The sequence below is a fragment of the Myxocyprinus asiaticus genome, chromosome 36 (genome assembly GCF_019703515.2).
Source record: "Myxocyprinus asiaticus isolate MX2 ecotype Aquarium Trade chromosome 36, UBuf_Myxa_2, whole genome shotgun sequence".
NCBI classification, from domain to species: domain Eukaryota; kingdom Metazoa; phylum Chordata; class Actinopteri; order Cypriniformes; family Catostomidae; genus Myxocyprinus; species Myxocyprinus asiaticus.
Window position 1 is genome coordinate 18629924 of NC_059379.1, and position 14518 is coordinate 18644441.

The 14518-nt window shown below is 38.2% G+C and overlaps 1 protein-coding gene across 7 annotated transcripts in view; it reads right to left on the reverse strand.

Annotated features, from left to right (window-relative positions):
- Window positions 1-5940: 5940 nt before the first annotated feature.
- LOC127427268 (protein phosphatase 1B-like) overlaps window positions 5941-14518 on the reverse strand; it is a 66403-nt gene continuing 57825 nt past the window's right edge. For 5 of the 7 annotated variants that reach the window (XM_051674757.1, XM_051674762.1, XM_051674758.1 and 2 more), the window contains one exon: window positions 11117-14460. In XM_051674757.1, coding sequence (XP_051530717.1) covers window positions 14152-14460 — 309 coding nt within the window. In that variant the 3' untranslated portion in view covers window positions 11117-14151. The other 2 variants (XM_051674763.1, XM_051674764.1) reach the window with 2 other exon arrangements.

Consider the following 14518-nt stretch of genomic DNA (forward strand, 5'->3'; position numbering starts at 1 on the left):
TACATTCCCTTCCAAAGGGACTTTGTTACCTTCACACTCCAAGCGCTCGCACTTGTTAAAGATTGGCGTGCTGTCATAGCAACCATGATAAGTTCCGTTTGTCCTACGAAGGCCGTCTCGATTAAAGAAGACTTGTTTAAAGGAGGACGCTCGGTATACTGCAGCCTTCAAAGGACACGTCCTACCTAGCACGCAGCCTTTCAAACGAGACACAACCTTTGGTTCGACCCAGAAGTATAAACCGGCCTTTAGGCAGAACAACAGCCTCGGTCACCATTCACTTTCAAAACATATTTTCTCAAGTTAGGGCTGTCACTATTATGAAATAATTGCAATTATGAAGATTAATTGTCTGTTTCAGGGCTGTGACGATTAATTGTCATATAAATTGTCATATTTTTAAAGGTGTGCTTTTTTTTCTGCATGTGTGCTCATACACCTTAAGAAGTCATTTTTACATATTTAACTTCAAATATATAAATCAAATAATAAAATAGGAATAAACTATGATTTACTTTTAAGGCTTTAAAAACTTATGAAAGGCATGAAAAATAATGTTTTAAATATCAAAATATTCCTAAATACTTAAAATATGTCTCTCTTTTTGGTCAACTTTTGTTTTGGTCAATTTAACATTTAAATTTTTTTGTAACATTTTTTTTTTTAATAATAATAAAAAAAAAAATATATATATATATATATATATATATATATATAAAATTTATATTTTATTATATTTATATTATATTATGCAATAGTAAAACATTTCTTTCTTAATTTCTTCACTTTCACATGTTATTTTAATGTTCTGATTAAACCCACGAGCCCTTATTTCTCATGGGGCAAAACCTTTGAGATTTCGTTTCATCATTTCATCACTCCACAGAAACAGATTAAGTGTGCGTCTCCTCCTCTTTGTCACTGCATGTCATTAACACAACTTGTATGAACCAGGAATATTTGCCATTACACGATTGTTTAAAGTGAAACTGGAGCACTTTGTGTTCAGTATCATAGTTTATACTTTCGCGGGAGTTTGGCGTGAGCCTCTGCTGACAGCGCGCGCATCAGAGCGTTTCACGCACTTTTCCGAACAGGAGCTGGCAGTGTGGCTCAGTGACGCTCTGACTCAGAGTTCAACTGAATGACACACACATTTATACAGAATATTCACTTAAAATTCCCTTATTTGGGCATTAAAATGTGATTGGAATTTGAATGCCCAGTAATCGCGGTTGTCTCAAATAACCAGTTGTCTCATATAACCGCGATCAGACGATTATTTAATAATCGTGACAGGCCTATTCTCAATGCACTGAAAGCGAATGACTGAGGCTTTCACTAACCCTAACATCTCCTTTTGTGTTGCATGGAAGAAAGAAACTCATATGGGTTTTATACAACATGAGGGTGAGAAAATAATGACAGAAACCCAGGACCAATCAATGTCAGTTCTCGCCTGAATTTCATTATTTTAAAAGGACTATTTAATCACACACTGAGATCATTTATTTGTTTGAGGTAAACAGTTAAAACCACCACACGTTTGCCAAAGTGGTTAGCTGTTTATTTATCCAGTGAGAATCTTCTCAGGTGAGATTTGTCTGGAGGTGTGACACTAGACTCTTGAGTTTCAGTTAATAACAAGCATTTCATACTATGTTAGGCTGAGCATACATGCCACAGACTCAAAAGACCTTTATGGGATACGAGGAAAACTGCAGCCCATCTCTACTGTTTAACAATACAAGATATCATCTCTGCCCCAATCAACAGATGTTTCAAGCAAACTAGCCTCAGTATAGCCAAAACTCTTTTGAGACCATTCTCCAATATCTATCTAACCTGCTGCTGATACAGTTCTACTCAGCAGTCATTGAGTCTCTCCTATGCACTTCAATAACTGTCTGGTTTGGTGCAGCTATGAAATTGGATATCAGAAGACTACAAAGGACAGTTCGGACTGCTGAGCAGATTATTGGTTGCCCCCTGCCCTCCCTTCAAGGACTGTACACTTCCAGAGTAAGGAAAAGGGCTGGAAAAATCACTCTGGACCCCACTCACCCTGCCCACTACCTTTTTGAACTGTTGCCTTCTGGCTGGCACTACAGAGCTCTGAGCACCAGAACCGTTAGGCACAGGAAAAGTTTTTTCCCTCAGGCTATCCATCTCATGAACAGTTAAACTGCCCCATTAAGCAATAATTATGTGCAATACACAGCTTCGTCTATTTATATTTATCCAACATATCCTACCTCTTCTGCCATTACATTCTCTTGCACTGCCTGTATATAACAGATTTGTATTTGTACAAACGTGTATATATATATATATACAGTGGTGTGAAAAAGTGTTTGCCCCCTTCCTGATTTCTTATTTTTTTGCATGTTTGTCACTTAAATGTTTCAGATCATCAAACAAGTTTAAATATTAGTCAAAGATAACACAAGTAAACACAAAATGCAGTTTTTAAATGAAGGTTGTTATTATTAAAGGAAAACAAAATCCAAACGTACATGGCCCTGTGTGAAAAAGTGATTGCCCCCTAAACCTAATAACTGGTTGGGCCACCCTTAGCAGCAACAACTGCAATCAAGCGTTTGCGATAACTTGCAATGAGTCTTTTACAGCGCTGTGGAGGAATTTTGGCCCACTCATCTTTGCAGAATTGTTGTAATTCAGCCACATTGGAGGGTTTTCGAGCATGAACTGCCTTTTTAAGGTCATGCCACAGCATTTCAATAGGATTCAGGTCAGGACTTTGACTAGGCCACTCCAAAGTCTTCATTTTGTTTTTCTTCAGCCATTCAGAGGTGGACTTGCTGGTGTGTTTTGGATCATTGTCCTGCTGCAGAACCCAAGTTCGCTTCAGCTTGAGGTCACAAATAGATGGCCGGACATTCTCCTTCAGGATTTTTTTGGTAGACAGCAGAATTCATGGTTCCATTTATCACAGCAAGTCTTCCAGGTCCTGAAGCAGCAAAACAGCCCCAGACCATCACACTACCACCACCATATTTTACTGTTGGTATGATGTTCTTTTTCTGAAATGCGGTGTTACTTTTACGCCAGATGTAATGGGACACACACCTTCCAAAAAGTTCAACTTTTGTCTCGTCAGTCCACAGAGTATTTTCCCAAAAGTCTTGGGGATCATCAAGATGTTTTCTGGCAAAAATGAGACGAGCCTTAATGTTCTTTTTGCTCAGCAGTGGTTTTCGTCTTGGAACTCTGCCATGCAGGCCATTTTTGCCCAGTTTCTTTCTTATGGTGGAGTCATGAACACTGACCTTAACTGAGGCAAGTGAGGCCTGCAGTTCTTTGGATGTTGTTGTGGGGTCTTTTGTGACCTCTTGGATGAGTCGTCGCTGCGCTCTTGGGGTAATTTTGGTCGGCCGGCCACTCCTGGGAAGGTTCACCACTGTTCCATGTTTTCACCATTTGTGGATAATGGCTGTCACTGTGGTTCTCTGGAGTCCCAAAGCTTTAGAAATGGCTTTATAACCTTTTCCAGACTGATAGATCTCAGTTACTTTCTTTCTCATTTGTTCCTGAATTTCTTTGGATCTCGGCATGATGTCTAGCTTTTGAAGATCTTTTGGTCTACTTCACTTTGTCAGGCAGGTCCTATTTAAGTGATTTCTTGATTGAGAACAGATGTGGCAGTAATCAGGCCTGGGTGTGGCTAGAGAAATTGAACTCAGGTGTGATAAAGCACAGTTAAGTTATGTTTTAACAGGTGGGGCAAACACCTTTTCACACAGGGCCATGTAGGTTTGGATTTTGTTTTCCCTTAATAATAACAACCTTCATTTAAAAACTGCATTTTGTGTTTACTTGTGTTATCTTTGACTAATATTTAAACTTGTTTGATGATCTGAAACATTTAAGTGTGACAAACATGCAAAAAAATAAGAAACCAGGAAGGGGGCAAACACTTTTTCACACCACTGTATATAGTCTTATTTCTACATATATTTTCTACTCGCTTTTTATTTTTATTCTATTTTTTTGTTATTTCTATCTTGTTGTTGTATTGTTTGTGCACTGGAAGCTTCTGTCACCAAGACAAATTCCTTGTATGTGTAAGCATACTTGGCAATAAAGCTTATTCTGATTCTAACCTACTTGCCTTAATCTCCCAATCCACAAACCTGAGAGGTTGTGTACAATGTAGACAAGTTCCCCACTGCCTCAGCCTGAAAAGTGTGGATTGCCTTAATCCACATGTTTGGCATCCTGATCCAGGGTGACAACACATTGTAACCGTGCAGGAAGACACTTTTTAGGGGTGATGGGGGAGTGGAACTACACTGGATCATTAAGGGGATTTAGACTTTGCAGTGGGTGACATTGTAATGAGGTGCAGATGCAAAAAAGCCTGCTCAGAGCTTTAGAGAGGATGTCTCTGCTCATTGGGGCTGTTGATTAGCAGATGGGGTCAGAGGTGATGATCCCTCGACACCCTACAGTCAGGTGAGCATGTGCAGTCTGCTATGGTGTAATGCACACTGTCTGTTACCCTGATTCTGCACCTCAGCAAATTTAAAACCAGGGCTTCTCTCTGGACAAGTAAATTGGTCATTCACTTGACCGAATAAAAAAAAGTTACTTGTCCAGAGAGAAAAAAAGACATTTAAGTTCCATGCTGAGGTAACAAAGTTTATGTTGTATATTTTTCTAAAATTATGACCGATGCCCAACCTAATAGTGTATCTATGCAATCAACTCAATTCTCTGCGACAGAAATGTAAACTGCACTGGGTAGGGGAGGAGGCTATTGTCATTTGGTCATTATTTTATGTTACGTATGGTAGTCAAATAAAGATAAGCCTCTATCGCCACCATTAACAGCAGGGATGCTCATAGTTTATGGAATGAGATCTACTTTTTCATCATGTTATTGCAGCAAGATCTACAATGTACAATAAAGGCTATACATTATCACAATAACAACATTTCAGTAGTGAAATTTGACGATTCTCAACACCAGCTTTAACACCACAAGTAATAACACGAACTAGTTTGTTAATTAAGGAAGAATGGTTTCAAGTTCTTAAGTAATTACTCAAGACTAGTAAACAGTCAGTAATAAAATAACAATAAAAAAACAGCAATGAATAGAAATAGATTAAAAATAATAGAACAAAAAATACAAATTAAGAAAATTCAGTGCTTTAACAGCTTTAAAAGTTTTAACAGCAGTAGGCTATCAAGTATTCAAGAAAACATTCAGAATAAAATGCAACATAAAATTACTACTGTCTTCAATGTATGATTATTATACATGAATACTTTTTAAAGCTACTAAAGTTACTCAGTCAAGAGCAGTGAGTGTTTTCTCATTTTCTTGTTATGGTTGTTTGATTATTATAATGACACACCAGACGGCGGCAGGTCTATTAGCTTACATTTATACTTACAAGTCCGACATTTTAATACAAATCCACTTTTCTCTCAGCTGTTTACGTTATGTTAGACATCACTCTCTGTGTTTACATGAATACCTCACCAAGACGGGCATTTTGGGGGAATTTTTAAATATATTTGACCATTCAGGTGCGCATTAGCGTGAGCATTTTCAGCACACACACATACACCACCTGTCAATCAAACAGGGCGCAGCTGTTACTAGATCGCTAGCGAATTATAAAATTACACACTCTGGATTATTTTCAACAGCAGAATAAGAATATTAACTTTCTAATAAGTGACACAGGCCTAGGCTATCACAAATAAAGCTGGTTATTTATTTATTTTTTGTTATTGATGTTTTAATCAGTTTGCTTGTCTGGTCGGGCAAGTAAAATTCTCTTCAAAAATCCACTTGTCCTGGACAAGCAGACAAACGTTAATGTCAAGCCCCTTTTTTCACATTATTCACACAGACCACAGAGGCTGGGGGTAAAATAACATATCATATCAATGAGACCTGAAATGTTCAGCTTTATAATAGTTTTTAATAACTCTGAGAAAGTTCACCAAAAAATTACAATTCTCTCATCATTTACTCACCCTCATGCCACCATGACTTTACACAGTCCTCCTATGCATATTCACAAGAGTTCTTCTTGTTTTTTTCTTTGCTTTTCCCCTTTTTTTTCTTTTTTCTACCTGCCCAATAGGTGGTGATATGTACGAAGAATGCTAATTGGCAAAAAAACAGAAGAACTCGGTCCTCTTGTGAACACACATAGGTGGGCTGGTGAAAGTGTCGATTTATAGTAAAAAAGGGCCTGGGTAGCTCAGCGAGTAAAGACACTGACTACCACCGCTGGAGTCACAAGTTCGAATCCAGGGCATGCTGAGTGACTCCAGCCAGGTCTCCTGAGCAACCAAATTGGCCCAGTTGCTAGGGAGGGTAGAGTCACATGGGGTAACTTCCTCGTGGTCACTATAATGTGGTTCTCGCTCTTGGTGGGGCATGTGGTGTGTTGTGCGTGGATGCCACAGAAAATAACATGAAGCCTCCACACGCGCTATGTCTCCACGGTAAGGCGTTCAACAAGCCACGTGATAAGATGCGCGGATTGACGGTCTCAGACGCAGAGGCAACTGAAATTCATCCTCTGCCACCCGGACTGAGGCGAGTCACTATGCCACCACGAGGACTTAGAGTGCACTGAGAGAAAAGAGAAAAAAAAAAGACTTAAACATTTATCTGTTTCTCACCCACACTTATCATATCACTTCTGAAAACATGGATTTAACCACTGGAGTCATATTGATTACTTTTATGCTGCATTTATGGGTTTTTTTAGTGTTTCAAAGTTCTGGCCACCATTCACTTGCATTGTATGGACCAACAAAGCTGAGATATTCTTTAAAAAAATCTTCGTTTGTGTTCTGCTGAAGAAAGAAAGTCATACATGTCTGGAATGGCATGAGGGTGAGTAAATGATGAGAGAATTTTTATTTTTGGGTGAACTATCCCTTTTAGTTTTTCAGGGGAAATACAGCATTGGCCTAAAATTATAAATGACTGTCTGTGATTTGCTTAATTTCTTGAAACTAATTCTATTACTAATTCTAGGTCCATTAAGACTTCAAGAGAATAGTTACAGCTAAGAAAACTCATCCAATGGATCACAGCTTGTGTTTTTATAATTCACCACACATCTACACTGGAAGTTAAAACTCCTTCAGTTCAGTTATCACGCCCTCTCGTGTCAACCCTTTGCCATAACAGTTTTAATTGTTCACACCTCAAAAACCACATTGAATTCATCAGTTTTTCTTTATACTGCACAACAAAGCCAAAACGCAGTTACTTCGTAAACACTGAAACTGAGAGAATCTTTGTTTTCTCTCATTCCGAACATAATTAAATATGAGCTACGAACACACATACACACACACTCAACCGAAAAGCTACTGAGAAAGAAATAAGTGCTAACACAATTGACACACCATTTAAATAATATAAGTAAGGTTATGTACCATATACGTATACCGACACATAAAATATAAATTCCTCAGCTTACCGTAGACTTATTCAGCGTGATGGCTGAGCCTGTTTTTGAGCAAATCGCGTCAAAATGTGGACCAGTACCCGATGCCGTTATCCGTAAATCATCCTTCACTGTTGTCAAAACTGACTCTTTATGCCTTAAGTTAACCGGCTTATCTTTGAACATTGGATGTCTTATTAGTTTCACTAGTTTTAAACTGTCATTTGCAAGCACCTCACAACAGACACACTTTGGACGTGGTTCGTTTTTTTGGCATGATGCCCGTGAATCCGTATTTTGTGTTCTGTTCGTCGTACTTCTGTAGTTTTGTGCAATCTTTTTCGCTTATCTTGAGTTTAAAGGAATAGTTCACCTAAAAATTAAAATTCTCATCATTTACTCACCCTCATGCCATCCCAGGACAGATGTGTAGCCTATGACTTTCTTCTGATGAACACAAAATATATTTTTTAGAAGAATATATCAGCTCTGTTGGTCCATTCAATGCAAGTGAATGGTGACCAGAACTTTGAAGCTCCATAAAGCACATAAAAGCAGTATAAAATTAATCCATACGACTCCAGTGGTTTAATCCATTTTAGCGAAACGATAGGTGTGGTTGAGAAACAGAATTGTTTTTTTATTTTTTTTACAATAAATGTCCACTTTTACTTTCAGATGGCTGTTTAGAACTTTTTACCCCTGAACTAAGAAAGAAGAACTTCTCCGGAAGTATATCAAGGCCTTTATGGATTACTTTTATGCTGCCTTTACATCCTTTTTGGGGATTCAACTTTCTGGCCACCATTCACTTGCACTGTATGGACCTACAGAGCTGAAATAATCTTCTAAAAATCTTTGTTTGAGTTCAGCAGAAGAAAGTCATACACAATCTGGGATGGCACGAGGGTGAGAATCACAGAATTAAAATTTTGGGCCGAATGATTCCCTTAAAAGTAGTACCACTATTTGTAGTTCTTTCGTGAACAAATCTGTTTTTGAACAAATCTTTAACGTGAACGAATCATTCTCTATCACTTCCATTCTTTAGGTCCTGAATGACTGTTTTTAATGAATCAGTTTAATCAATTATTCAATGACTCGCTTATAATACAAGACGCTTATGTGGCACCACCTATTGGTGTAAATTATTTATATTAGTTATTTTGAATGGTTCATTTGAATAAATTGTTGTAGAACGGATTCAAACTAATCACGCCTCAGGTTAAAAACTACGAGACCCAATTTGTCATAACTCACTTTAGCATTTAAAGGGCTGCATAGTGGTTCTTTGAGGGTTAAAACGGAGTAAGAATAAACAGACAAAACGATTCCTATCAATGCACTTCAAGACGTATCTAAAAATAGTTTGAATCTTTTTTCCCCCTTGCTTAAACATCAAGAAGATTACCAAATTTCAAACACAAGCCACTGTGTTAACATCAAACTTTAGCAATCCTTTATTGAGAACAGATCATATTCACTGGTTGCTACTGAAACATCACAACATCATACTGGGGACGATCATTACACGGGCTCATCAGGTGGTTAGAAAGATTCAGAGAGAAATAGAGGAAGGATGCGAGAGCAAGAGAATTCTCTATCTCGCTCTCCAAAACACATTGGTTACAGTAGTTTCCCCCATCCAGAAAGAACCCTCCGTCACAACATTTCTTAAGCTAAAAAAAAAAAAAAAACTTGGAATAAATGATACTTTGTTTCCATTATTCTATTAATCAATAATTGTTGAAGTACACAACCCAAATGAATGTCCTCGAGCACTCACTGCACAAAATATATCTTTTAACCATTTCAACTGAAAAATCAAGTATTAAATTTACTTGATCTATTCATCTTAAAATTAAACTTTCCAGCATACGGCTAAAATTTGAGTGTACCAGAAGGGGGAAAACTGCAAAAATATATATACATCAACAATCATCTCATAAAATTCAATTAAACACTCATTTTAAAGCTACACACCAGACCAGGTGAAGTCAATGAATAAAGAAGAAAAGGGAGGGGGAAAAACAACTCAAAGAAGGCCTCCAGAGCATGTCTGTCTGTGTTAAATGTATGCACAGACCAGAGAAAAGAAAAAAAAAAACTGATCTGTTAAGTAAATGAAGTAACAATGTGATGTATACGATGAAGCTAATCAAACGATAAATGCACATTGATAAATGAAAGTGTTATGCATATGCATGTACAAATGAGTGCATGAAAGTATATGTATTGTGTATCAGTGTGAAAAAAGGGGTACATTCAACCCATCCATAGCCAACTGTCCCATAAGTACACCCTTGCAGCAATGGTTCACCATTAACAGGCACAGTTCAAAACATAAACCAATCCTACATTGATTTAAAAAAAAAAAAAAAAAAAAAAAAAAAAATCAGACCCACTCAAAAGTTTCAAGTACCTATCAGCCAGTCTGAGAAGAGAGTGCCCCTCCCACTCTTTCGCTCCACTGTTAAAGGAGAAAAATATATATAGCTATTTACACATACATATTTCTGCAGTTTCAATTTAGAAATACTCTACCTTCTCATAGTTTCTCTTTCATATATTTTTTTTAGTATTTTTTATTTTTCGTAATCAAATGCGAATGCAATCAAACAATACTAATTACGCCATATAATCTGTAGAAAAAAAACTTTAAAAAAAAAGTAGAGTCAATATAATAAAGGGGGAAACATTTATATTTTGTCCATTTTGTTAGAGAAAAACCAGAAGGCAAGCTCATGGGAGAAATTCAAGTGGGGTGAGCTGGGGAGCAGAAGAGAGAGAGGTAAAGATGGCATTAAAAGAGGAGATCAGAGGATTTCAGTTTTTTTTTAATACAGAGTGACAAGAGTCTCTTGGGTGACTGGGAAGTCACTACAACATAAGCTCCTCCATATGTTGTATCTCCACTCCTCAAAGTTCTCTCAATCCTGGGTGGGTTTGCCATAGGCTCCTGCTGTCAGATGAGTTTAATTTTTATTTTATTTTTTCCCGTTATATTGTTTAACAGAAAGCACCAAAATGAATGACACAACAGGCAGCAAACGAGGTGCATGAGAGGGCTTTTTAAATAGCTGTGGTCCAGCTGGTTGGGTAGAGTCCCTAACAGTTGCAGGTTAAAGAAGATGGTGGCTGAAATGGTGAGATCATGCCTGGTGGACACATCTCCAAAAAGCTGCACATGTGTGGTGTGAAGGGGCTGAAAGCCTATCTATGATAGCCAAACGAGTCGGCACAGAGGCTCCCCACATTCAATGAAGGTCCAAACACCACGCTCCATCAGGGCTCAGAGGCCCCACCCTTATCCAGCCGAGTTAAGAGTTCACTCCTCCAAATTAGCATCCAGCAACAATTGCTTAAGCAGTCTTGTCACTGCTCTTAATTGAAACAGATTTCACGAGGATGGGGGGTAAAAATAAATCTCTCTACCATACAATGCAGTTCTAAAAATCATGACATTTCCATAGATTCTCATCTTTAAAAAGTGTACGTTTTCCAGACTCGTTGTTTAATATTTCCTATGACTCTCAGAATCAAAAGCAAAAAAAGTGTGTGAACAAGGGTTTTCTTGTGTGAATTGAGGACATTCTCATGTGGAGATCGAAGCCGTCTGCTTCTCGGGCTACCAGGGGTCATCCAGGTCACCTCCAGTCTGTGACGGAGAAAACAAGACAGGGAAAGAAATGAGCAAACAGAAAAATAAAAAGGGTAGAGCACTGACTAGTGAGACTCAGTGTGATTAAAGAATTAGGGAATGGGTTTGAAATCAAGAGAGAGGATTTCCTTGTTCTTGGATGCCATATAATGAAAATTGAACCATGGAAGAACATAATTACCCTCTTAAGTGCTTTGTTCAAAAACATTAAGCACTTCTGACAGGAAATGCACAAAAACAGGGTAAGAAAAACAAATATCTTCCCAATATCACTTAAAAACCACCGGTAGTAGGTAGTAGCATTCAAAAGCGAATTATTTAAAAAAAACAAGCTCAGGGGATAAGTTTGCAGACAGGAAAAAAAAAAGGCAGGAAAAAATCTAGGGGGAAAGCCCAACAAGACTTGACCAGCAACCTTTTTTTTTTTTTTCCTGTTTTTTGAAAGCTGTATTTCCAGAAAAACAATGCATCTCAGCAGAAAACGAATTTTCCTCAGCCTGAAGACGACTGACTCATGCAGGTTTAAAGCACACTTACCTTAAGTTTAAACAGTACTTCCAATAATGAGCTCATAAGTAAGAACCTAAGCCAAATAGGAGTAATTTTGGAAATACTTGAGTATGAATTATTTTTTTAAAGCTTTTTATGGGTGATAAAAATAACCACACCCACCATTATGAGTAGGAAGTGGCATAAAGAGCATTCATCACATGGCTATAAGTGAGTGACTGTAGCAGCATTCTGTGAGGTGTGCCATCTCATTTACAGGATTTTAAAATCTTACAAGTACAGTGAAGGAATTTAATAAATAAATGGCAGGAAAGACAGATATCAATAGTTTAATTTGATTTATTTTGTTCAAAGAATTGCAGCATGAAACAATATGAAAATAAACTTAGCATAGAAGTCAGAACCCGAGGCATAACCCAAACCAGCAAACAATGCTCTATGCACAATTAAGTAAAGCTCTTGGATTCTGCTCCGAGACTATATATTGGTAACATGAGTTTAATAACAATGGCAGCATTATGTATGCACTTACTCTAACTGTTAAGAGGATTACACAGTTTGCATTATGTATTAACTTCTAAATCAACTGCAAGTAATCAGATTTAATTTGCTTATATTTCGATAAATCAGCAAAAGAAAGAAAGAAAAGAAAATTGAAACATACTTTTTGAGGGATGACACTTATTTCCAAACATTTGGCTTACTGATAAGAAGCTCTGTGCAAACACTGCAGAATACAGACATTCATTCAAGATCATGTAGCAGCATTGTCTAATGTGTAGAGTTCAATAAGATCTCCTACAGGTAATGCAGTCTGCATGTATTTTCCACTTCTAATAATGACTTCTACATTTCAAATGTGAAGCCATTAACTGACTGGAATAGCACAGCAGGAGAAATGATTTACAGCAGAAGAGCATTTTGAGAGAAAAGATTGTGTGAGCTTAGAGTAAACTATAAAGAATATTCACTGAGCCATTGTAATCTCATATGGTCCATGCTTCTAGAGCCAGTGCATTTCGATTTTGTGCTTTTTCCACAAGGGGACACCTGGATAATAACTCTGTGCACTCAAAGAGCAGACAGAGGACAATCATATTTGAGAGGTCAGTCCAAATTATAAATCACTGCAAGACAGATATGAGAGAGGGACAGGCAGTGAGAAAAACCACACACACACACGCACTCACTCAGCATTAGGGTTTTGAACTGTGAAAGAATAGCTTTTGATCAGAGTTACAATCATGTCACATTTTATGATACACATACACTCACACTACCACCATATCAAAGAGCACAATACAAGCTGTACCTGATGCTTCCTGCAGCACGTTAATATCCTATAACTAGAATAAACCACAACACAACCCAGAATGCAGAGTACACATGCATTGCATGGCACAAGGGCAAATAGTCAAATGTATCCTTGGCACGGCCCAGATTGTCCACTCAGTTAAAAAACAATTACCACTGAAAATATGACCATTTACATGGGTAAATTCTTTGGGTGCAAAACAGTGACCATCAAATCATTCAATTCTGTGTCACTGCTAAATTCATAAATTTAGAACTCCTAAGTCAATTACGGTGTCTTGTAAATATTAAAAATACTGGGCTAAGTGCAGAGATAAAGGAAAGTGCTTACTGCAGACAGAACTGGGATATGCCAAGGTTAACCTCACTTGCAGTTGCAAAGCAGATTTTCAGTGCTAAGAATACTGCTCTAAACTTCCCCCTTTAATATTTAAAGGAATGTTTTTGTTCAAAACAAGTCGAGCTCAATCAACATTTGTGGTATAATGTTGATAACCACCAAAAATAAATGACCTGTCACCTATCTAAAAAAAAATACAAATAAAAGAGGCAAAAATAGCATTTACAGTAAGGCACTTCACAATGGAGGTGAATGGGCCCAGACCATAAACATTCAAATGCACACTTTCAAAAGTATAGCCGCGAGATGGAACACGTTATGTGTTTTTTTTTTTTAGTGTGATAAAATCGATTACTAATCTTATCTGTGTGAAGTTATATTCAATATTACAACTTTGTCATCATGATGACATAACGCTAATAAACCTTGGAATCTGCTAAATGCCAAAACGCCAGTAAATCCCAGATTCTAGCACACTAAAATCATGCTATCATGTATAATTTAAGTTCTGAGGCTATACTTTTGAAACAGGGTGTAAGAGCCTCACTGTAACTGTGATTTTTTCTTTTTTTATATAAAATTATTTTGTGCTAATCAACATTATACCACAAATGTTGTTGATTGAGCATGTTTTGAACCCGTAACATTCCTTTAATTAAATAGTATTTCCAGTGCGTGTCTGAAGAGAGTCTTCCTGTGTGCATTTACATCTCGATAAAGATGACCAAAACCTGCACTGGAACTGCTGAGGAGGAACTTAACCATCAGATAAGCAACCTATCAATCCGGGCCAAAGAGCAGGTCTGGGGAAGGGTTTGATAGCAGGGTTTGAAAGAGTGGGGTGGGATTAGTGGGTACTATATTGGATGTCAGGGTCATGCAGTGGGGGCGCCAGAGAGCTTGTCCAGAGACGACGATGTGGCACCTTCATCCTGTCCCTCCTCAGAGTTGAAGGGTTCATTGGCTGGGGATGGTGGGGGTGAGGGAGGGTCCTCCTGGGGGTCGGTCCGTGTAGTGGCACCTGTCGAGCAAGACAGCCGGTAAGTGGAGAGTGCCTGCTCGAATGCTTGGCGGTATTCGCCTCGGTGGCTGAGCCGGAACTGTCGTAGCGCCTCCAGCAGGTGGGTGGCGAGTGCGCTGCCATCTTCTTCCTCCTCACCACCGGCTGCTCCTCCCTGGCTGTCCTGGTGCAAGACGCCAGTGTCAGTGGACAGAGCAGGTTACAGTGGGCCACTTGCCCAT